The following is a 23,881-nucleotide window of genomic DNA, read 5'->3' as shown; positions in this document are numbered from 1 at the left end:
ACTCAGAAAACAGGAAACCGGAAGTGTCACTGAGCAATGGGAGGGACACTCTAACAGCCAATCACGTAACAGTATCAACTACCGAGTGTTACACCTTTCCTGCTGTTTGGCTCCCAGTCCCAGATTGTAGTCGAGAAGCGCAGGGCAGATGTTCCCTCCAGAGCCAGTGTTTTCGTCGGGGTAACACCCTTCACTTTTCAGTAATGCGGACGCTGTATCGATTCGTTGTGGTGAAGAAGGAGCTGAGCCGGAAGGCAAAGCTCTCAATTTACCTGTAGATCTACTAGGGCTGCGAATCTTTGGGTGTCCCACGATTCGATTCAATATCGAATCTTGTGATCACGATTCGATTCAAAATCGATTTTTTTTTCAATTCAACACGATTCTCGATTCAAAAACGATTTTTTCCCAATTCAAAACGATTCTCTATTCCAGGGGTCGGGAACCTTTTTGGCTGAGAGAGCCATGAAAGCCAAATATTTTAAAATGTATTTCCGTGAGAGCCATATAATATTTTTTAACACTGAATACAACTAAATGCGTGCATTTATAAGTAAGACCAACATCTTTAGAGTATAATAAGTCTCTTATTCATTTGAATAACATTGTTATTCTAAAGCTAACCAATAATAAATAAAATACTTCTTACCATTAATGCGACTTCTTGAACAGGTGCGGTAGAAAACGGATGGATGGATTAAAATGCAAGAGAATGTTTTATATTTTTGAACGTTATTTTTAACACTGATTACCAGCGGAATTATTCATTACTTATCATGTTAAGCAATCTCAGCCAAGATTTATCTGAGAGTCAGATGCAGTCATCCAAAGAGCCACATCTGGCTCTAGAGCCATAGGTTCCCTACCCCTGCTCTATTCATTCAATACATAGGATTTCAGCAGGATCTACCCCAGTCTGCTGACATGCAAGCAGAGTAGTAGATTTTTGTAAAAAGCTTTTATAATTGTAAAGGACAATGTTTTATCAACTGATTGCAATAATGTCAATTTGTTTTAACTATTAAATGAACCAAAAATATGACTTATTTGATCTTTGTGAAAATATTGGACACAGTGTGTTGTCAAGCTTATGAGATGCGATGCAAGTGTGACACTATTGTTCTTTTTTTTTGTTTTTTCATAAATGTCTAATGAGGGATTTTTAATCACTGCTATGTTGAAATTGTAACTAATATTGATACTGTTGTTGATAATATTCATTTTTGTTTCACTACTTTTGGTTTGTTCTGTGTCGTGTTTGTGTCTCCTCTAGGGATGTCCCGATCCGATATTTGGATCGGATCGGCTGCCGATATTTGCCAAAAATTGCGTATCGGCAAGGCATGGGAAAATGCCAATCCAGATCCAGTTTAAAAAAAAACTCCGGTCTGTGTTTTCCAACGCACCGATTTAAATAATACATTCCACTTTTCTGCTGCTCCGTAATTTCCGTTCCGCATTTTCCAGCACACCTTCAACACATCCACAATTCTCACGCAGTTGCTTTTAGCTGCTGGCATTACACGACAGGCTCTTCTCACTCTTTCCTGTGTCTCCCTCTCACAGACAGCAAGTGCACCTTCTTACACACGTCACATACTGTCACGACATACGTCCCATACGTATACGTCCTCCCCGAGCAGAGAGGTAGCAGCATGGCTAACGTTAGCTGTGATGCTAGCGCAGCCGTGCGAGCAACACTCCCTCTAAGCTGCTCGCCTGTGCAATTGCGCACTGTTTAAGCGTCCTCTGCGCATAGCAAATCCATGCCACGCACAAAATCAAATAAAAAAATAAGCGCATAACAATTTTCGACACACGGACACGATAGAGACAACAGTTTTCGTCATCATTGTTCAAATATTGTGACGTCTGTCGAGACGCTTATCTCCATTCGGTGCCACACGCCCACACCATCAAAATGCAGAGGCAAAAATTTCCACATCAACACCGTATGAAAAAATTAGTGATTTTATTTGTTGTGATTTCCTTCTCTGCATGAAAGTTTAAAAGTAGCATATATTAATGCAGTATGAAGAAGAATGTTTTAATGTAGACATGCAAGCCTTGAAAGAACATTTTGAAAATCAAGACTACATTTCCTGCAAATGGGTGCATTCCTACCCTATATTTTAACTTTAGATTTATTCTCATATCAAACTCTTTTGGCTGTCTTTTTGACACTTACATCAGGCGCCCCCCTCCACACCCTGGATTATAAATAATTCAATGTGATTATCTTGTGTGATGACTGTATTATGATGATAGTATATATCTGATAGTATATATCTGTATCATGACCCCGACTTAAACAAGTTGAAAAACTTATTCGGGTGTTACCATTTAGTGGTCAATTGTACGGAATATGTACTTCACTGTGCAACCTACTAATAAAAGTCTCAATCAATCAATCAAAACACATAGAATCATTATACTGCTGTGATTATATGCATCAAGTGTTCATTCAAGGCTAAGGCAAAATATCGAGATATATATTGTGTATCGCAATATGGCCTTAAAATATCGCAATGTTAAAAAAAGGCCATATCGCCCAGCCCTAGTTCAATGATGCCATTTCTGTTTGTCATGTATAATTTTGTCTATTTTGTGTTTATCCTTGAATAAACAGGTCAGTTTCTTGTTACCAACCATTGTGTATTATTCAAACTCCCCTAATTCAGCTGGCTAGTTGTTATCAAGAGTACTAAAACCCTTTTCAACATGATTCTGACAACTAAGTAGGCTCAACAACTTTAAACTTTAATACATGCTCGGATAGGCCAGTATCGGTCAGTATCGGTATCGGTCAGTATCGGTATTGGATCGGAAATGCAAAAACAATATCGGTATCGGATCGGAAGTGCAAAAACCTGGATCGGGACATCCCTAGTCTCCTCTCAATTGCTCTGTTTATTGCAGTTCTGAGTGTTGCTAGGTCGGTTTGGTTTTGGAATTGGATTGCATTGTTATGGTATTGCTGTGTATTGTTTTGTTGGATTGATTAATTAAAAAAATCAAAAAATCTAAAATGTAAGAAAAAAAAAAAAAAAAAATCTATTTAAAAAAAATGAGAATCGATTCTGAATCGTACAACGTGAGAATCGGGATTCGAATTCAAATCGATTTTTTTTCCCACACCACTAAGATCTACGTTCCCATCCTCACCTATGGTCATGAGCTTTGGGTCATGACCGAAAGGACAAGATCACGGGTACAAGCGGACGGAATGAGTTTCCTCCGCCGGGTGGCAGGGCTCTCCCTTAGAGATAGGGTGAGAAGCTCTGTCATCCGGGAGGAACTCAGAGTAAAGCCGCTGCTCCTCCACATGGAGAGGAGCCAGATGAGGTGGTTCGGGCATCTGGTCAGGATGCCACCCGAACGCCTCCCTAGGGAGGTGTTTAGGGCACGTCCGACCGGTAGGAGGCCACGGGGAAGACCCAGGACACGTTGGGTAGACTATGTCTCCCGGCTGGTCTGGGAACACCTCGGGATCTCCCGGGAGGAGCTGGACGAAGTGGCTGGGGAGAGGGAAGTCTGGGCTTCCCTGCTTAGGCTGCTGCCCAGGCGACCCGACCTCGGATAAGCGGAAGAAGATGGATGAATGGATGTGTAGAACCTAAAACACAGGACACGTTCGGCAGCTTGCTCAAATCTCATCAATTGGACCAATTGGACCAACTTTACTTATTGTGGCGAGCCTCTGGAACAGGGTCCAGTTTGTTGCAGTACAGTCCCTTGATTTTTTTCTTTGGTACGATCCATTTCAATCCAGTTTGTTCCTCTCCTCACAATACCGCTGGTTGAGTACAAGAACTTTGGCAACAATGGCTACCCAGCCCCCACAATGCCTTGAGAAATCACTTCAATCAATCAATCAATGTTTATTTATATAGCCCTAAATCACAAGTGTCTCAAAGGGCTGCACAAGCCACAACGACATCCTCGGTACAAAGCACACATAAGGGCAAGGAAAAACTCACCCCAGTGGGACGTCGATGTGAATGACTATGAGAAACCTTGGAGAGGACCGCATATGTGGGTAACCCCCCCCTCTAGGGGAGACCTAATGCAATGGATGTCGAGTGGGTCTGACATAATATTGTGAGAGTCCAGTCCATAGTGGATCCAACATAATAGTAAGAGTCCAGTCCATAGTGGGGCCAGCAGGACACCATCCCGAGCGGGTGGCGGGTCTCTCTCACTTGCCCTTTCGAGCCATATACTCACATCGAAACAGGAATTCAGATTAATCAAAGTGTGGTCTATTTATCATAATACATGTAAAAAAAAAAAAATGTTTTTTCATTGTGCATCAAAGACATTTGTTGTAATGATATATTGTGCTATGAGATTGCCTCTTAGTGTAGCCAACAGGTTCTTAAACTTTGTAAAGTGAACTTTTTGTGTTTGCCACCCCGCAGCACAATATGCACACAATGACTGGCCAACTGGGAGAAGATGGGACGTCCCACCATGCTTTTGTCCCCCGCCAGAGGAAAACTTCAATCGCCGTGTTGCTCCGCCCTCATTGGCCAGTTTATTAGATCCCTGAAGCCTGAAGGCAGGGATCCCCTCTCCGATTGGTCCTCGGAGCCGTCGGCCTATCGGATTTTGTCAGGGTGAGAGTGTCACTTCCTCTTCACACCGGCTGCTGCAGTCAATCAGCTTATTCAGCTCTTCTGTGTGTGTGTGTGTGTGTGTGTGTGTGTGTGTGTGTGTGTGTGTGTGTGTGTGTGTGTGTCGGTCATCCTCCCCCCTGTTTTCCTCTACCAAACAACCCTCCTCTCCACTCCCATCCCCCTCCCTCTTTGCTCACCCAGCCAAACACACTAGTGCCGTCTCACACACACACACACACACACACACACACACACACGAGTGACTGAACACTCACACACTCCTACCACATGAAGCCAAGCAGCAGCAGTGTGGAGTGTGTGCATGAGTCAGTGGAACAACTTAAACCTGTGTATGTGTGCTTCCCATGCAGCAGCGTCTCCTGTGCAGCAGATTCCAACAGGACAATCGAGGATCAGCGGGTCTTCATTCTGAGGTTTGTTCTGCAGCTTTCACACACTCTGCTGCTGCTGCTGCTGCTGCTGTTGTTGTTGTTTTTCTGGCAGATGGGACACACTTGTTGTTTCACATAGTTCTTCCGAGTGGACTGTGATGTGTTTGGTTAAATTCCCATATTTACACGTTCATGGAGGCCTGCTAACACTGAAGGATACTTGGTAGTTGAGACATAATATTACTAACACTTACGCGATGTTGGCATTAAAATCACAAAAACAACCGGAACTTTTTACTTTATTATGCTAGTGAGGTGGGACATTTTGGCTCTACAGCTCATTTTTTATTGGCCTTCGGCGGGCGTAATGTTGACACTATGTAACACAGGTGTCAAACTCAAGGCCCGGGGGCCAAATCTGGCCCGCCACATTATTATATGTGGCCCGCGAAAGCCTGGAAATAATATGCGTTAATACAATGCTTAATCTTTTCTTACTAAATATATTTGTTCTTTCCCTTTTGACATTAAAAATCATGTACTAAATATCATTATCACTTTAAATATCATTAAAACAAGATTTTACGGTAAAGTAAAACAACAACTTGCAGCTCCGTTGCTTGAATTTTACCGCTAAAACAGTGGCATTGTTTTTCCATCTATTCAATTTTTTTTATATGCTGTAAAAAAAAACACTGCTTTTACTGTAAAATTGTGACTGAGCTGCCAGCTTTTAAAGTAAAATGTAAATATATTTTTTGCTGCTTATGTAAAAAAAAATGTGTTGTAATGTGTTATATATATATATATATATATATATATATATATATATATATATATATATATATATTTATTTGTATATATATATACAGGTGTGTGTATATATATATATATATATACCGTATTTTTCGGACTATAAGTCGCAGTTTTTTTCATAGTTTGGGGGGTGCGGCTTATACTCAGGAGCGACTTATGTGCGAAATTATTAACACATTACCGTAAGATATCAAATAATATTATTTCGCTCATTCACGTAAGAGACTAGACGTATAAGATTTCATGGGATTTAGCGATTAGGAGTGACAGATTGTTTGGTAAACGTATAGCGTGTTCTATATGTTAGTTATTTGAATGTCTCTTACCATAATATGTTACGTTAACATACCAGGCACGTTCTCAGTTGCTTATTTATGCCTCATATAACGTACACTTATTCAGCCTGTTGTTCACTATTCTTTATTTATTTTAAATTGCCTTTCAAATGTCTATTCTTGGTGTTGGGTTTTATCAAATACATTTCCCCAAAAAATGCGACTTATACTCCAGTGCGACTTATATATGTTTTTTTCCTTCTTTATTGTGCATTTTTGGCCGGTGCGGCTTATACTCTGGAGCGACTTATAGTCCGAAAAATACGGTATATACTTGTATATTCATACATTACTCATTGTTAAAAACGGCCCTCTGAGGGCAACCATAACTGCGATGTGGCCCTCAATGAAAACGAGTTTGACACCCCTGCTATATAATGTCATTTTTAATTACCGTATTTTTCGGACTATAAGTCGCAGTTTTTTTCATAGTTTATGAAAGTTGCCTAATGTTTTTTTCCTTCTTTATTATGCATTTTCGGCAGGTGCGACTTATACTCCGGTGCGACTTATACTCCGAAAAATACGATAGATATAATATTAGGGCTGTCAAATTAACGCAAGTGATTAATCACAACAAATTTGCAATAATCATGTACAAAAGCAGACATTGCTGTCTGAATGTGAATTATTATGATTTTTTGTTTGTTTTGTACAGCACTTTGTGTTTGCCACTTGCCTTTGTATGAAATCTAAAGGGGAACTGCACTTTTTTTTGGAACTTTGCCTATCGTTAATCATTATGAGAAACAAGAACACACGTCATTTTTTTTTAGGTTTTTAAAGATTATAAAAAACAATGCGGCTAATGGGAGTCATCGTTGTAGCCTACAAAGTCCTCTAAAACAACTTCAAAACCCTCCATCAACGTTGTATATACACATTGCAAGTACCGGTATATATATAATGTAGTAACAGACACCTTCATAACAATATGTATTATGTTTTATATACACATTGCAAGTGTATACACATTGCAAGTGTATATATATATATATATATAATGTAGTAACAGACACGTTCATAACAATATGTAATATGTACAATATACACACACTGCAAGTATATATATAATGTAGTAACTGACACCTTCATAACAATATGTAGTATGTTTTATATATACAATATACACACTGCAAGTATATATATATAATGTAGTAACAGACACCTTCATAACAATATGTAATATGTTTTATATACACATTGCAAGTATATATATAATATAGTAACAGACACATTCATAACAATATGTAATATGTTTTATACACATGCTGCGAGTATATATATAATGTAGTAACAGACACCTTCATAACAATATGTAATATGTACAATATACGCACTGCAAGTATATATTTAACGTAGTAACAGACACCTTCATAACAATATGTAATATGTACAGTATACGCACTGCAAGTATATATATAATGTAGTAACAGACACCTTCATAACAATATGTATAATGTTTTATATACACACTGCAAGTATATATATAATGTAGTAACAGACACCTTCATAACAATATGTAATATGTTTTATATACACACTGCGAGTATATATATATAATGTAGTAACAGACACGTTCATAACAATATGTAATATGTACAATTTTTCTGTATCTTAGTCATTGCCAGGACTGATTTCTTCAGCGCATAGATTTCCTTTTCCATAACAGCGCACTTCCGACTTCTGGCAACAACTGCGTGTTCCTATTTCCGGAAACAGACGCGTGTGTGTCTTTTAATCATGAACGAATCGACAATGAACAATCGCATTTCTAGCTACCTGAGGTGAGCCGATTTTTACATGTTAGAATGCATAAAAAACAAAAACCTTTTGTCTTCTTGTCTCTCATAAAGATTGTGAACAAAATTGAATTCCAATAAACGTGCAGTTACCCTGTAACTGCGGGTATAGGGTTACACAATATAAATGGCGTAAACTTGGTCGACGATAGGGCTTTTAATACTATTGTTATGTCGTGATGATGCATGTTAATGACACATTTTATGTGCGTTTAGACTGAAGTCACATTTGAAAAGATCAGATCTGATGTGGCCTGAATCCGATGCCAAACGATCAGATTTGAAGCACTTTGGAGCGTTTAGACTGGCAAAAAAAATCAGATCTGTGTCATTTAGTGCAAAAAAATCTGATTTGCTTTGTAGTGTAAACGGGGCCCAAGGGTCCGCCTTTTGCGCGCTAAAAAGTAGGTTCGTTGTGGTTCACAACGCAAGGCTACTTCTAAAATGCCCTATAAAAAGTGGTACATAGATGTCTGCTGCATGTTTCACTACATAACAAAATGCCACAGCTCTGAGCATGATACAATGAATTTGCAGTCAATGAGTGTCTCCACAGTCATTTAAATAGGGCGTTCTGCACCACTTTTGCACTTGTTAATTAGTAGATCATACGCAACATGGCCATTTTATTGTTTGCACACCCTGTTTAGTGTGTGGTATTTGGATCTTGTTGTTCGCTGGAATAGTTTAGACACCCCTTGAATGAATGAATCATTTAGGGCTCGGACTTGTAGAAAGTCTTTCCAGAAGAGTGGAAGCTTTTAAGTTACTTTTTGCACTAATGGAGCACCAATGGACGGATGACAACTTGCACTGTCCCTCGTGCTGCATCACGGTCCATGCTTGGTTGTAATTAACCGTGGCACTAATTGTCACAGCAGAGCGGCGGCAGATGCTTTGTAAGGAGCTCGCCGGCCTCCCGCGGAGCTTCACTCCCAATGTTCCGGCTTAGGAAATGCATGACAATACTCGGCGGGTTTTTATTGTGGAGTAAACAATCACAACAAAGCAATCGTTAGCTCCGCCTCTCTCCTTCTCTATTCTAGCATCAGTGCTTTACCATGAATTGATTAACGTGGACCCCGACTTAAACAAGTTGAAAAACTTATTGGGGTGTTACCATTTAGTGGTCAATTGTACGGAATATGTACTGTACTGTGCAATCTACTAACAAAAGTCTCAATCAATCAATGCTAATCTGCACTGCACAAGCTCCCCTTTTGGACCAATTGATAATTGTTTGGCTTTTGTCAAAGTAAGACCTCATTGACTGTCATTATCAGTTCTTATTCAACAGATACCTCTAATGAATCTTTTTTTATACTGCTTGTCCTCATTCGGCTCACCTATCAGCTGGAGCCTATCCCAGATGACGTTTTGGGTTAAAGAGGCATGGTGACCCAAATAGACAACAGTTTGTTTGTTTTGAACAGGGTTACTTAATTCTAAAGCACATATTTACATTGGCTACGGAAAGTATTTGGACCTTTTTAGATTTTTAAAAGTTTTTTTGCAACCATTTGCTAAAATCAAAAAAGTTAATTTTATATATTTTTTCAAATGAATCGTGATTCTTATTTGTAACAATTCTTAATCGATTAAAAATAAATATATATGTATATTTTTTTTTTTTTACTTTAAATTTTTTTATTTCTTTTTTCTAATCTGTCCTGTCCAGCTACTCAGGCAAATCATATTGTTGATGTAGATGATCATATCTGCTCTACAGATTTACTTTAGAAAAGAGAAGTGTGGGACACTTCTCTTGTTGCCTTACTTGTATTTGACTTTATTAAATGTTTAAGTCTATTTTTTAAACAAAACAAGTTTTATTTTAGGTAATATAGAAATGTTTCACACCCGTTTATCTATTTTAATGGATGAATGTAGTTAATCATAGAACTGGGACCCAATGTTATTGAAAAGTATTGATTTTTAATTGAGAATAGTTTTGAATCGATTCTGAGTTGAATCGTTACCCCCCAGGAATCGAATCGTGTGATGCCCAAACATTCACAGCCCTAATTTAGCATGCCCGCTCCTGGCTTTCTCTTGTGTGTAACATGTTTCGTCTCAACCTCCAGTGATAAAAATACTTGAAATACTACAAAATTCATTTTATTTGCAGTAATGGAGGTGATTATTAATACAGCTTGTGTTCCGTCACGTGACTTCTTTCCAGAAATGAAAACGAGTGGTGGTCGACCAAGCCAAGATGGCTGTTGTACAGCAAGCAGCGCGCGAAATATCTGGGTAAAAGAGGCTTAAATCTTTCTACAAAAAGCAGATAAGAGCAAAAAGTCAAACTATGCAATGAAATAGATCCCTATACTTTATCAAAAAACTATTTGTCGAGTGATATCAAGGATTAAACGTCGGTCGCGTTCCCAGACATGGCCAAGTATTGTGCTCCAGATGCAATTCTACACAACAAAACAATTGGAAACTTGGAAAAACATGGAGGTCTACAACTTCTTTGTGTGTGACTGTGTCAAGGAAATTGGTATCAAGACTCTCCCGGATAATTATGCATCGTTTTTGCTCGGGTAAGGTTGCATTTTATGATTTAACTTTGCGTCTACTGCCATGTTTGTTGCTGTTGCAGGCGCCGTTTACGAGTAGCGTGTTTTTCCTTGTCTTTATCAAAATGATAAATGTCAACATTGTGTATGTGCTGAAAGATTAATTTATGATTGTTGTCTTTATCAAAATATAACTATAACTATCAACATTGTGTATGTGCTGAAAGATTCATTTATGATTGTTGTCTTTATCAAAATATAACTATAACTATCAACATTGTGTATGTGCTGAAAGATTCATTTATGATTGTTGTCTTTATCAAAATATAACTATAACTATCAACATTGTGTATGTGCTGAAAGAATCATTTATGATTGTTGCCTTTATCAAAATATAACTATAGATATCAACATTGTGTACGTGCTGAAAGATTAAATTATGATTGTTGTCTTTATCAAAATATAACTATAGATGTCAACATTGTGTATGTGCTGAAAGATTAATTTATGATTGTCTTTATCAAAATATAACTAGATGTCAACATTGTGTATGTGCTGAAAGATTAATTTATGATTGTTGCCTTTATCAAAATATAACTATAGATATCAACATTGTGTATGTGCTGAAAGATTAATTTATGATTGTTGTCTTTATCAAAATATAACTAGATGTCAACATTGTGTACGTGCTGAAAGATTAATTTATGATTGTTGTCTTTATAAAAATATAACTATAGATGTCAACATTGTGTATGTGCTGAAAGATTCATTTATGATTGTTGTCTTTATCAAAATATAACTATAGATGTCAACATTGTGTCTGCTGAAATATTAATTTATGATTGTTGTCTTTATCAAAATATAACTAGATGTCAACATTGTGTACATGCTGAAAGATTAATTTATGATTGTTGTCTTTATAAAAATATAACTATAGATGTCAACATTGTGTATGTGCTGAAAGATTCATTTATGATTGTTGTCTTTATCAAAATATAACTATAGATGTCAACATTGTGTATGTGCTGAAAGATTGATTTATGATTGTTGTCGTTATCAAAATATAACTAGATGTCAACATTGTGTGTGTGCTGAAAGATTCATTTATGATTGTTGTCTTTATCAAAATATAACTATAGATGTCAACATTGTGAATGTGCTGAAAGATTCATTTATGATTGTTGTCTTTATCAAAATATAACTATAGATGTCAACATTGTGTATGTGCTGAAAGATTCATTTATGATTGTTGTCTTTATCAAAATATAACTATAGATGTCAACATTGTGTCTGCTGAAATATTAATTTATGATTGTTGTCTTTATCAAAATATAACTAGATGTCAACATTGTGTATGTGCTGAAAGATTAATTTATGATTGTTGTCTTTATAAAAATATAACTATAGATGTCAACATTGTGTATGTGCTGAAAGATTCATTTATGATTGTTGTCTTTATCAAAATATAACTATAGATGTCAACATTGTGTCTGCTGAAATATTAATTTATGATTGTTGTCTTTATCAAAATATAACTAGATGTCAACATTGTGTACGTGCTGAAAGATTAATTTATGATTGTTGTCTTTATAAAAATATAACTATAGATGTCAACATTGTGTATGTGCTGAAAGATTCATTTATGATTGTTGCCTTTATCAAAATATAACTATAGATGTCAACATTGTGTATGTGCTGAAAGAATCATTTATGATTGTTGTCTTTATCAAAATATAACGATAGATGTCAACATTGTGTGTGTGCTGAAAGATTCATTTAAGATTGTTGTCTTTATCAAAATATAACTATAGATGTCAACATTGTGTATGTGCTGAAAGATTAATTTATGATTGTCTTTATCAAAATATAACTAGATGTCAACATTGTGTATGTGCTGAAAGATTAATTTATGATTGTTGTCTTTATCAAAATATAACTAGATATCAACATTGTGTGTGTGCTGAAAGATTAATTTATGATTGTTGTCTTTATCAAAATATAACTATAACTATCAACATTGTGTATGTGCTGAAAGATTCATTTATGATTGTTGTCTTTATCAAAATATAACTATAACTATCAACATTGTGTATGTGCTGAAAGAATCATTTATGATTGTTGCCTTTATCAAAATATAACTATAGATATCAACATTGTGTACGTGCTGAAAGATTAAATTATGATTGTTGTCTTTATCAAAATATAACTATAGATGTCAACATTGTGTATGTGCTGAAAGATTAATTTATGATTGTCTTTATCAAAATATAACTAGATGTCAACATTGTGTATGTGCTGAAAGATTAATTTATGATTGTTGCCTTTATCAAAATATAACTATAGATGTCAACATTGTGTATGTGCTGAAAGATTAATTTATGATTGTTGTCTTTATCAAAATATAACTAGATGTCAACATTGTGTACATGCTGAAAGATTAATTTATGATTGTTGTCTTTATAAAAATATAACTATAGATGTCAACATTGTGTATGTGCTGAAAGATTCATTTATGATTGTTGTCTTTATCAAAATATAACTATAGATGTCAACATTGTGTCTGCTGAAATATTAATTTATGATTGTTGTCTTTATCAAAATATAACTAGATGTCAACATTGTGTACATGCTGAAAGATTAATTTATGATTGTTGTCTTTATAAAAATATAACTATAGATGTCAACATTGTGTATGTGCTGAAAGATTCATTTATGATTGTTGTCTTTATCAAAATATAACTATAGATGTCAACATTGTGTATGTGCTGAAAGATTGATTTATGATTGTTGTCGTTATCAAAATATAACTAGATGTCAACATTGTGTGTGTGCTGAAAGATTCATTTATGATTGTTGTCTTTATCAAAATATAACTATAGATGTCAACATTGTGTATGTGCTGAAAGATTCATTTATGATTGTTGTCTTTATCAAAATATAACTATAGATGTCAACATTGTGTCTGCTGAAATATTAATTTATGATTGTTGTCTTTATCAAAATATAACTAGATGTCAACATTGTGTACGTGCTGAAAGATTAATTTATGATTGTTGTCTTTATAAAAATATAACTATAGATGTCAACATTGTGTATGTGCTGAAAGATTCATTTATGATTGTTGCCTTTATCAAAATATAACTATAGATGTCAACATTGTGTATGTGCTGAAAGAATCATTTATGATTGTTGTCTTTATCAAAATATAACGATAGATGTCAACATTGTGTGTGTGCTGAAAGATTCATTTAAGATTGTTGTCTTTATCAAAATATAACTATAGATGTCAACATTGTGTATGTGCTGAAAGATTAATTTATGATTGTTGTCTTTATCAAAATATAACTAGATGTCAGCATTGTGTATGTGCTGAAAGAATCATTTATGATTGTTGCCTTTATCAAAATATAACTATAGATGTCAACATTGTGTATGTGCTGAAAGATTAATTTATGATTGTTGTCTTTATCAAAATATAACTAGATGTCAACATTGTGTATGTGCTGAAAGATTCATTTATGATTGTTGTCTTTATCAAAATATAACTAGATGTCAACATTGTGTATGTGCTGAAAGAATCATTTATGATTGTTGCCTTTATCAAAATATAACTATAGATGTCAACATTGTGTACATGCTGAAAGATTCATTTATGATTGTTGTCTTTATCAAAATACAACTATAGATGTCAACATTGTGTACATGCTGAAAGATTCATTTAAGATTGTTGTCTTTATCAAAATATAACTATAGATATCAACACACAGAGACAGGAAGGAGGAAATATAAAAGTTAGGAGTGCCTCATTTTTTTGACCTGACCTCCTCCAGGGAACTGCAGTCCTGTATAATGACACTCGCTTGTAATAAAGCAACTTTTGGTTCAGTAAAGCGTCTCCAACGTCTCTTTTGATCCAGCCACACTGCCGTGGCATCCTTCTGTCCGGACGAGGATGACAAGACCAGAAATACACATCAGTAGTTTATGTGTGTCATGTACAACGGCAATGAAGTTTTTCATATATTTTTTGACAGAGCTGGTGTTCATCATGGAGGTGCCCAGGATGCCTCAACCTGTCCCCTTCCCCCGGACTATTCATAACATCGTCTCCTCAACGCGGTCTCCCTTGGGAGCAGTCGACAACATCACCGCCAGCGACACCCAGGGAGGAAATCTCCAGGAGGAGAAGGACGAAAGCGCGGAGGACGATCCACTTGGAGAGGACGGGGAGGTCACGGACGAGGCTGACCGCTCTGATGTGGACCTGTCCTCCCGAGAGAGTTTTTTAGAGGAGCGTTCCATGTCCGAGGAGGGGGTGTCAGCGGAAGAGGCTGAAAGGAAGGCGGAGGAAGCAGAAGCGGCCAGAGAGAGGGCGGCCCAGAGGCAGCTGATGGCCATCCAGGAGTTGGTGCACTCTGAGAGGAACTACCTACGTCTGCTTCAGATCAGCACTGTCACAATCAGGAGCAACCTGCAGAAACTACAGGTGAATACTGCGAGAAATCATCTACTACTGTATGTCAGGGCTGGGCAATTATTCCAATTTTAATTTCGATTTCGATAATGGCTCCTGGCGGTGAAACAGATGAGTGGGGAAAAAAAGAGAAAGTTTACTAAAAGTTTGGGAAGTTTGAGAACTCACCATGGTAGCGAGCATACCGAATCAATAATCACTAAAGTCAACAAAAAAGTAAGGCATATGTTTTTCGTATTCACGTAACCACGGACGGAGTCACATACTATATTTTTCGGAGTATAAGTCGCACCGGCCGAAAATGCACAATAAAGAAGGAAAAAAACATATAAGTCGCACTGGAGTATAAGTCGCATTTTTGGGGGAAATTTATTTGATAAAACCCAACACCAAGAATAGACATTTGAAAGGCAATTTGAAATAAATAAAGAATAGTGAACAACAGGCTGAATAAGTGTACGTTATATGAGGCATAAATAACCAACTGGTATGTTAACGTAACATATTATGGTAAGAGTCATTCAAATAACTATAACATATAGAACATGCTATACGTTTACCAAACAATCTGTCACTCCTAATCGCTAAATCCCATGAAATCTTATACGTCTAGTCTCTTACGTGAATGAGCTAAATAATATTCCATCCATCCATCCATCTTCTTCCGCTTATCCGAGGTCGGGTCGCGGGGGCAGCAGCCTAAGCAGGGAAGCCCAGACTTCCCTCTCCCCAGCCACTTCGTCCAGCTCTTCCCGGGGGATCCCGAGGCGTTCCCAGACCAGCTGGGAGACATAGTCTTCCCAACGTGTCCTGGGTCTTCCCCGTGGCCTCCTACCAGTCGGACGTGCCCTAAACACTTCTCTAGGGAGGCGATCGGGTGGCATCCTGACCAGATGCCCGAACCACCTCATCTGACTCCTCTCGATGTGGAGGAGCAGCGGTTTTACTTTGAGCTGCCCTCGGATGACAGAGCTTCTCACCCTATCTCTAAGGGAGAGCCCTGCCACCCGGTGGAGGAAACTCATTTTGACCGCTTGTACCCGTGATCTTGTCCTTTCGGTCATGACCCAAAGCTCATGACCATAGGTGAGGATGGGAACGTAGATCGACCGGTAAATTGAGAGCTTTGCCTTCCGGCTCAGCTCCTTCTTCACCACAACGGATCGATACAGCGTCCGCATTACTGAAGACGCCGCACTGATCCGCCTGTCGATCTCACGATCCACTTTTCCCTCACTCGTGAACAAGACTCCGAGGTACTTGAACTCCTCCACTTGGGGCAAGATCTCCTCCGCAACCCGGAGATGGCACTCCACCCTTTTCCGGGCGAGAACCATGGACTCGGACTTTGAGGTGCTGATTCTCATCCCAGTCGCTTCACACTCAGCTGCGAACCGATCCAGTGGGAGCTGAAGATCCTGGCCAGATGAAGCCATCAGGACCACATCATCTGCAAAAAGCAGAGACCTAATCCTGCAGCCACCAAACCAGATCCCCTCAACGCCTTGACTGCGCCTAGAAATTCTGTCCATAAAAGTTATGAACAGAATCGGTGACAAAGCTAAATAATATTATTTGATATTTTACGGTAATGTGTTAATAATTTCGCACATAAGTCGCTCCTGAGTATAAGTCGCACTCTAACCCTAACCCTAACCCTAACCCTCTTTTTTTTTTCCGGCCAAACTATGAAAAAAACTGCGACTAATAGTCCGAAAAATACGGTAATTAGCCAACAAAATGAAATCCGCTGTTAAAAGTAAAATATATATATAGGGACAAGCGGTAAAAAATGGATTTATATATATATATATATATATATATATATATATATATATATATATATATATATATATATATATATATATATATATATAGTATATATATATATATATATGTATATATATATCCATCCATCCATCCATTTTCTACCGCTTATTCCCTTTTGGGGTCGCGGGGGGCGCTGGAGCCTATCTCAGCTACAATCGGGCGGAAGGCGGGGTACACCCTGGACAAGTCGCCACCTCATCGCAGGGCCAACGCAGATAGACAGACAACATTCACACTCACATCCACACACTAGGGCCAATTTAGTGCTGCCAATCAACTTATCCCCAGGTGCATGTCTTTGGAGGTGGGAGGAAGCCGGAGTACCCGGAGGGAACCCACGCAGTATATATATATATATATATATATATATATATATATTTTTTTTACCGCTTGTCCCTTTCGGGGTCGTGGGGGGTGCTGGAGCACATGTCAGCTGCATTCGGGCGGTAGGCGGGGTACACCCTGGACAAGTTGCCATGAATATATATATATACACATACATATATATATACACATACATATATATATATATACACATACATTATTTATATATATATATATATATATATATATATATATGAGTGTGTGCGTATATAATGTGTGTGTGTATAATGGTGTATATATGTATATGTTTGTGTATATATAAGTTTGTGTATTTGTATATATGTATGTGTATACCGGTATGTACATACAGTATGTATATGTATATATATATATATATATATATATATATATATATATATATATATATATATATATATATATATATATATATATATACATACCGGTGTATATATATGTGTGTGTGTGTGTGTGTGTGTGTATATATTCGGTGTGTAAATATATGTGTATATGTGTTTTATATATGTGCGTGTATATATTTTAAATCTCAAATACCCCTGAGTTTATATTAAAATTATATCACAAAGTGCTAACAAGGCATCTTTATGAGTTGCTACTTTAGACAATTTACTGTCATCACACCAGTAGCTTTGCTTATTCCTGTGGTATGATCGTTTATTATGGCCCCAGTAATGAAACGAGGCCTCATTAAAACGGAATGAAATTAGGCTTTATTGGCCGGAAGGAGCGATCGGCGGATGAGAGCGCAAAAGATGAATGCGCAGCGGAGACGTCGGATGAGCATGTGAGGAGAAAATAAAAATGAGGAACGGCTGGACTGAGAGTTCCATAAGCGGCGCAGTCGTAATGACATGCAGTATTTTAATAATGTGATGTTAAGATTAGAGAAAATAAAGGGAAGATGAATAATGATGTTTGGGAAAGAATATGATGGAGTGAGGATGGAAATGAGCAGCAGAGTGTAGGAGGGCTGTGGCAGAGAAATGTGACGCACATGGAATAATGGCGCCTTTGTGTATCATTGTGCAGCATTGTGAGACAAGTTGTGGGCTTGTTATCAGGGCACAGTGCAGATTGTTCAGGGCCTCATTAGTAAATAGGCATTAAAACCTACTGCTGTGTATTCACATTTTTTCATACTGATGTAACCTGCCTGGTGCAGACCCAGCTTCCGTTTGGACTCGAACCTGGGTCCTCAGAATGGAGCTAAAAGCCCAGGTTGTCAACTCGATGTCCTGCTCAAGTTCTTACGGTGTTAGGGAGTGAGTTTCCCCAACGTACACTGGCTGGCCTCTAACACTGAAACACACATCATTTCATGTCAGTCTTTCCCACAGCACTGCAATCTATTTGTGGTGGTGGGGGATCTAGATTACATCATCTTATGTATGTGCATGGAAGTTTTTGAAAAAGGCATCAAAAATGTTGTTCATATATCGAAAAACAAATATTTGTGTTATTACTATCAACATTTAACCAATTACAATTTTTTATAAAATCAATTATTCATTAGGAAAAAAGCTTTGACTTGTATTCTGTTGCTTAAATAAATCGTTTGAGTGTAATTAATAATGTTTTATAAAATCTAGACCGCAGGGAGTACCCGAAACTTTTAAACACGCAGACATTGTTTGTTTGTTTTTTATCGACCCTGCCTTTTCCGGGTCAAAACTCCAGTTTGCATGTTTTTAATCGATTATCGCTTTCCGCCGGTTTATATTTGCTGGTGCACTGGTGCACAGTCATGTTGGAAGAGGAAGGGGCCCGCTCCAAACTCTACCCACAAGGTTGGGAGCATGGAATTGTCCTAAATATTTTGGTATCCTGGAGCATTCAATCAATCAATCAATGTTTATTTATATAGCCCTAAATCACGAGTGTCTCAAAGGGCTGCACAAGCCACAACGACCTCCTCGGTTCAGATCCCACATCAGGGCAAGGAAAAACTCAACCCAATGGGACAATGAGAAACCTTGGAGAGGACCGCAGATGTGGGGACCCCCCCCCTCGGGCGACCGGTGCAATGAACGTCGGGTGGATCTAGCACACGGGTCGGCAACCTTTACCAGTCAAAGAGCCATTTTGACCAGTTTCACAAATTATCGAAAACAATGGGAGCCGCAAAATCTTTTGAAATTTTGAATGAAATACAAAGTTTTTTTTTGCTTTGTGCTATGTATAAACCAGGGGTCTCAGACACGCTGCCCACACCTTTATATGGAATTTTTAAGCTGGTGCGGCACGCGGGTTTCAAATGAATAGCACTTGTCAGCGTCATGCGTGCCGTGATGGTACGGCATATAGCGCCCACTACCACCAGCGTGCCTGATCTGTCACATGTTGTATGGGGCTTCCGCTTGCTCACATAGGTGACAGCAAGGCATACTTCCTCAACAACCACACAGGTTACACTGACGGTGGCGGTATAAAAAAAAACTTTAACACTCTTACTAATAATGCGTCACACTGTGAACCCACACCAAACAAGAATGACAAACACATTTAGGGAGAACATCTGCACCGTAACACAACATAAACACAACAGGACAAATACCCAGAATCCCATGCAGCCCTAACTCTTCCGGGATACATTATATACCCCCGCTACCAAACCCCGCCCACCTCAACCGTCGCACAGAGAGAGAGAGAGAGGGGGGGGGTTGATGTGTGAGGGAGCAGGCTTGGGGTAGGGGAGGGGTTTGGTGGTAGCGGGGGTGTATAATGTATCCCGGAAGAGTTAGGGCTGCATGGGATTCTGGGTATTTGTTCTGTTGTGTTTATGATGTGTTAAGGTGCAGATGTTCTCCCAAAATGTGTTTGTCATTCTTGTTTGGTTTTGGTTCAAAGTGTGGCGCATTATTAGTAAGAGTGTTAAAGTTGTTTTATATGGTCACCGTCAGTGTAACCTGTGTGGCTGTTGACCAAGTATGCCTTGCTGTCACGTACGTGTGCAAGCAGAAGATGCATATTGTATAACAAGTGTTGGGCTGGCATGCTGTTAATACAGATTGTAGAGGGCGCCAAATGTTGTAACATCATGGCACGCCCTTATTATAGCTGTAAGGGTGAAAATCGGTGAATATTGATCCCGGGAGTTTTCTGCGAGATGCACTGTAATCTGTAAGTCTCACGGGAAAATTGGGGGGTTCAGCAAGTAAGCTGCTGAGCCGCATCAGAGTGATCAAAGAGCCGCATGCAGCTCCGGAGTCGCGGGTTGCCGACCCCTGATCTAGCATAATACTGTGAGAGTCCAGTCCATAGTTCAAAGTTCCTTTCACTGGAACTAAGGGGCCAAGCCCAACTCCTGAAAAACAACCCCACACCATAATTCCTCCTCCAACAAATGTCACACAAGAGCGCACTTGAGAGTGGTGGTGTATTGGTGCTATGATCTATGTGGTGTGGATCTATTTTTTTATTTTTATTGATGCACAGATGTTAAAAGTGCAACATTTAATGTTAATGATATGCATTTATTAGAAAAAACAATACATTTAATTTAATTTCAACTATTATAAATACACATTGAAGCTACCGGTATACACAATTATTAGGCCAGTTGTATTTTTGAGGATTCATTATGTTATTGAACAACTACAGTGCTCTCGGTCAATCCAAAATGTTAATGAACCTAAACCTGAATGTTTAAGAAAGTAAAAGTAAGGTTTTGTCTTTCTTTGACAAATATGTGCACAATTTTAGGCAACTATTAGTGTGCAGAATTATTATGCAACTAAATGGAAAAAACCTAAAATTTTCCCATCTCACTTGTTTATTTTCATCTGTTGAAGTGACAATAATAAAACAACTCAGAATTTACAAATAGAGGGTTTACAATAAACTACAGATGTTGACGCATATAGAAATTAAACGACATCCACAGCATGCTATGAACGAAATGTCTGTGACTCATCACAATTAAATAGGTATGGTGTTATCGCCCTCTACTGGTCAAATTTAGCGCTACATTTATTAAACCAGCTCTGATCGCCAGAGAGTTTCTCAGCCAAAAAACACAAACACGAAATACAAAAGATACCACAAAGTCAGTGGTTCGACAAGAAACAATGAGGGTTCAGGCAGAACATTCATTTTCGCTATTTAAAAAAATAATAAATTCAGGGTCGATTGTGCCATTTTTGGTTGGAATGAGTAGTCTTCTTCTACTCCTCCCCACTGCTACTTCACTGTGACATATGCTTGCTGTTGCCCCTGCTGGGTGGTGGGAGTACTGCATATATGATCAACCATAGTTTTGTAGGGCTGGGCGATATGGACGAAAAAGTATATATCGATATATTTGTATTTAAACTCGATATTCGATATATATCTTGATATATTTTCCGGTGAAAGTATACATATAAAGATATTCATTTTTGAGCGAGAATCACAGAAATTGAAGTGAATGACAACTGTACTGTAAACAGTCAGTGGCACTTTTATTAACCCAGTTAGTCAAGATGGGTATTAACAGCACATAAAATAAACAGTTTAAGTAACACAGAATTACACAACATAAATAAAATAGAAAAATATTCTTTCTACGTAAAATAAATAACATAGCTGTGCAAATAATGCAAAATGTACCAAACTCAGATAAAAATTAAATTTGCAGGCAGGCACTTTTTAATTCCCAGCCGACGATGTAATGGACTGATTTCCCTTCCCAGTTCGATGAGCCGCCCTATCTTGCCTCTGATTGGCCTGTCCCTAATGTTTTGCTCTAATCTTAACCAATTGTGACTCTTCATAGCAAACAACCAACCAATCATGGATGTTCTTATACGTGCAAGCACGTCTTCGAAAGAGGAAGGGGAGGGGTTTAGTAGCCCATGGAGTTTTGAGAGGGAGTGGGAAGCGGGGGAGAACAAGGAACACAACAAATAAGCGGTGTGTGGTCCTTTTAACGTGAAATAGATTATATCGAAATTACTGTATTTTCTTAATTCATATCTTGTTTAAAAATATATCGATGTATCTTGCAAACTCGATATATCTCCCAGCCCTCGGAGTTTGAATGGTTTCTTCCAGCCTATTTGGGGGTTGTTCGGCGGGCCAAATGAAAAGCTTTGGCGGGCCGGATGTGGCTCAGGCATATTTGGTCAATCCATGACTGCAAGCTAATCGACGCTAACATGCTATTTAGGCTGGCTGTATGTACATATTGCATCATTATGCCTCGTTTGTAGCTATATTGGAGCTCATTTAATTTCCTTTACTTATATCCTCTGTGTTTGATTGATTGATTGAAACTTTTATTAGTAGATTGCACAGTACAGTACATATTCTGTACAATTGACCACTAAATGGTAACACCCCAATAAGTTTTTCAACTTGTTTAAGTTGGGGTCCACGTAATCAATTCATGGTAAATTAATTTATATTTGCATGTCTCATGACACATTATCTGTATGTGATATTGTCTGCATTTCTGATTGTTGTTTGTGTGCCATGTTGTTCCAGACCACAGCAAAAGCTAATATAAACACTTACATCATGTGTTGCCTTCATTATAACACTTATACAAGGCTTTTAATTTTTTGCGGCTCCAGACACATTTTTTGTTTAGTATTTCTGGTCCAATATGGCTCTTTCAACATTTGGGTTGCCGACCCCTGCACTAATTAATGAGTCTCCTCTCTCTCTGTGTGTGTTTGCTTGTTCGTCCCAGCCTCCGCTCGCCAACTTGGACAGCATGTTCCTCTATATCGAGGACGTGATCGACGTGTCGAGTCGCCTCCTCAGCCTGTTGGATCAGAGGCACATGCAGCCCGGAGATCCGCTCTTCCTGGAGGCACTTTGTGAGCGCCGCCATCTTTCCCCTCCCTTTTAAACCGCACGTTCACACTTTGCTCCATGAAGGACGGCCCAGGCCTTCGCTCGAAGACAGGAAGCCAAAATCTCTCAGGCAGTGTAATTTTGAGAATGATAACGCGCTAAAAGCCAATGGATGTTTTGGTCATTGAAATTTCGTTTCATGAATGCGAATTGCAAAACAAAAAATGATTGGTTGGACCGCAGACTGGCCTGTGGGAATAAAAAAGAAAATATAAAACTTTTTTTTTTTTTTTTAAACTGCATCACTTTTGTCAAGAGGAGTGGTCAAAGGGGAACATTATCACAATTTTAGAATGGTTAAAACCATTAAAAATCAGTTCCCAGTGGCTTATTATATTTTTCGAAGTTTTTTTCAAAATTTTACCCATCACGCAATATCCCTAAAAAAAAGCTTCAAAGTGCCTGATTTTAACCATCTTTATAAACACCCGTCCATTTTCCTGTGACGTGACATAGTGATGCCAACACAAACAAACATGGCGGAAAGAACAGCAAGCTCTAGCGACATTAGCTCGGATTCAGACTCGGATTTCAGCGGCTTAAGCGATTCAACAGATTACGCATGTATTGAAACGGATGGTTGTAGTGTGGAGGCAGGTAGCGAAAACGAAATTGAAGAAGAAACTGAAGCTATTGAGCCATATCGGTTTGAACCGTATGCAAGCGAAACCGACGAAAACGACACGACAGCCAGCGACACGGGAGAAAGCGAGGACGAATTGGGCGATCGCCTTCTAACCAACGATTGGTATGTGTTTGTTTGGCATTAAAGGAAACTAACAACTATGAACTAGGTTTACAGCATATGAAATACATTTGGCAACAACATGCACTTTGAGAGTGCAGACAGCCCAATTTTCATCAATTAATGTATTCTGTAGACATACCCT

At 38.2% G+C, this 23,881-nt stretch overlaps 1 protein-coding gene across 2 annotated transcripts in view; it reads left to right on the top strand.

Annotated features, from left to right (window-relative positions):
- The window catches only part of arhgef37 (Rho guanine nucleotide exchange factor (GEF) 37), a 55,588-nt gene that overhangs the window by 8,513 nt on the left and 23,194 nt on the right, over positions 1 to 23,881 (top strand). For both annotated transcript variants that reach the window (XM_061976619.1, XM_061976618.1), the window contains exons 2-5: positions 4,422 to 4,619; positions 4,991 to 5,053; positions 14,521 to 14,972; positions 22,825 to 22,954. In XM_061976619.1, coding sequence (XP_061832603.1) covers positions 14,535 to 14,972; positions 22,825 to 22,954 — 568 coding nt within the window. In that variant the 5' untranslated portion in view covers positions 4,422 to 4,619; positions 4,991 to 5,053; positions 14,521 to 14,534. The remainder of the gene's footprint in view (positions 1 to 4,421; positions 4,620 to 4,990; positions 5,054 to 14,520; positions 14,973 to 22,824; positions 22,955 to 23,881) is intronic.

This window comes from Nerophis lumbriciformis, linkage group LG16, assembly GCF_033978685.3.
Source record: "Nerophis lumbriciformis linkage group LG16, RoL_Nlum_v2.1, whole genome shotgun sequence".
Taxonomy (NCBI): Eukaryota; Metazoa; Chordata; class Actinopteri; order Syngnathiformes; family Syngnathidae; genus Nerophis; species Nerophis lumbriciformis.
Note: the sequence above shows the minus strand (reverse complement) of the source record. Positions and strands in the feature narration are given on the sequence as shown.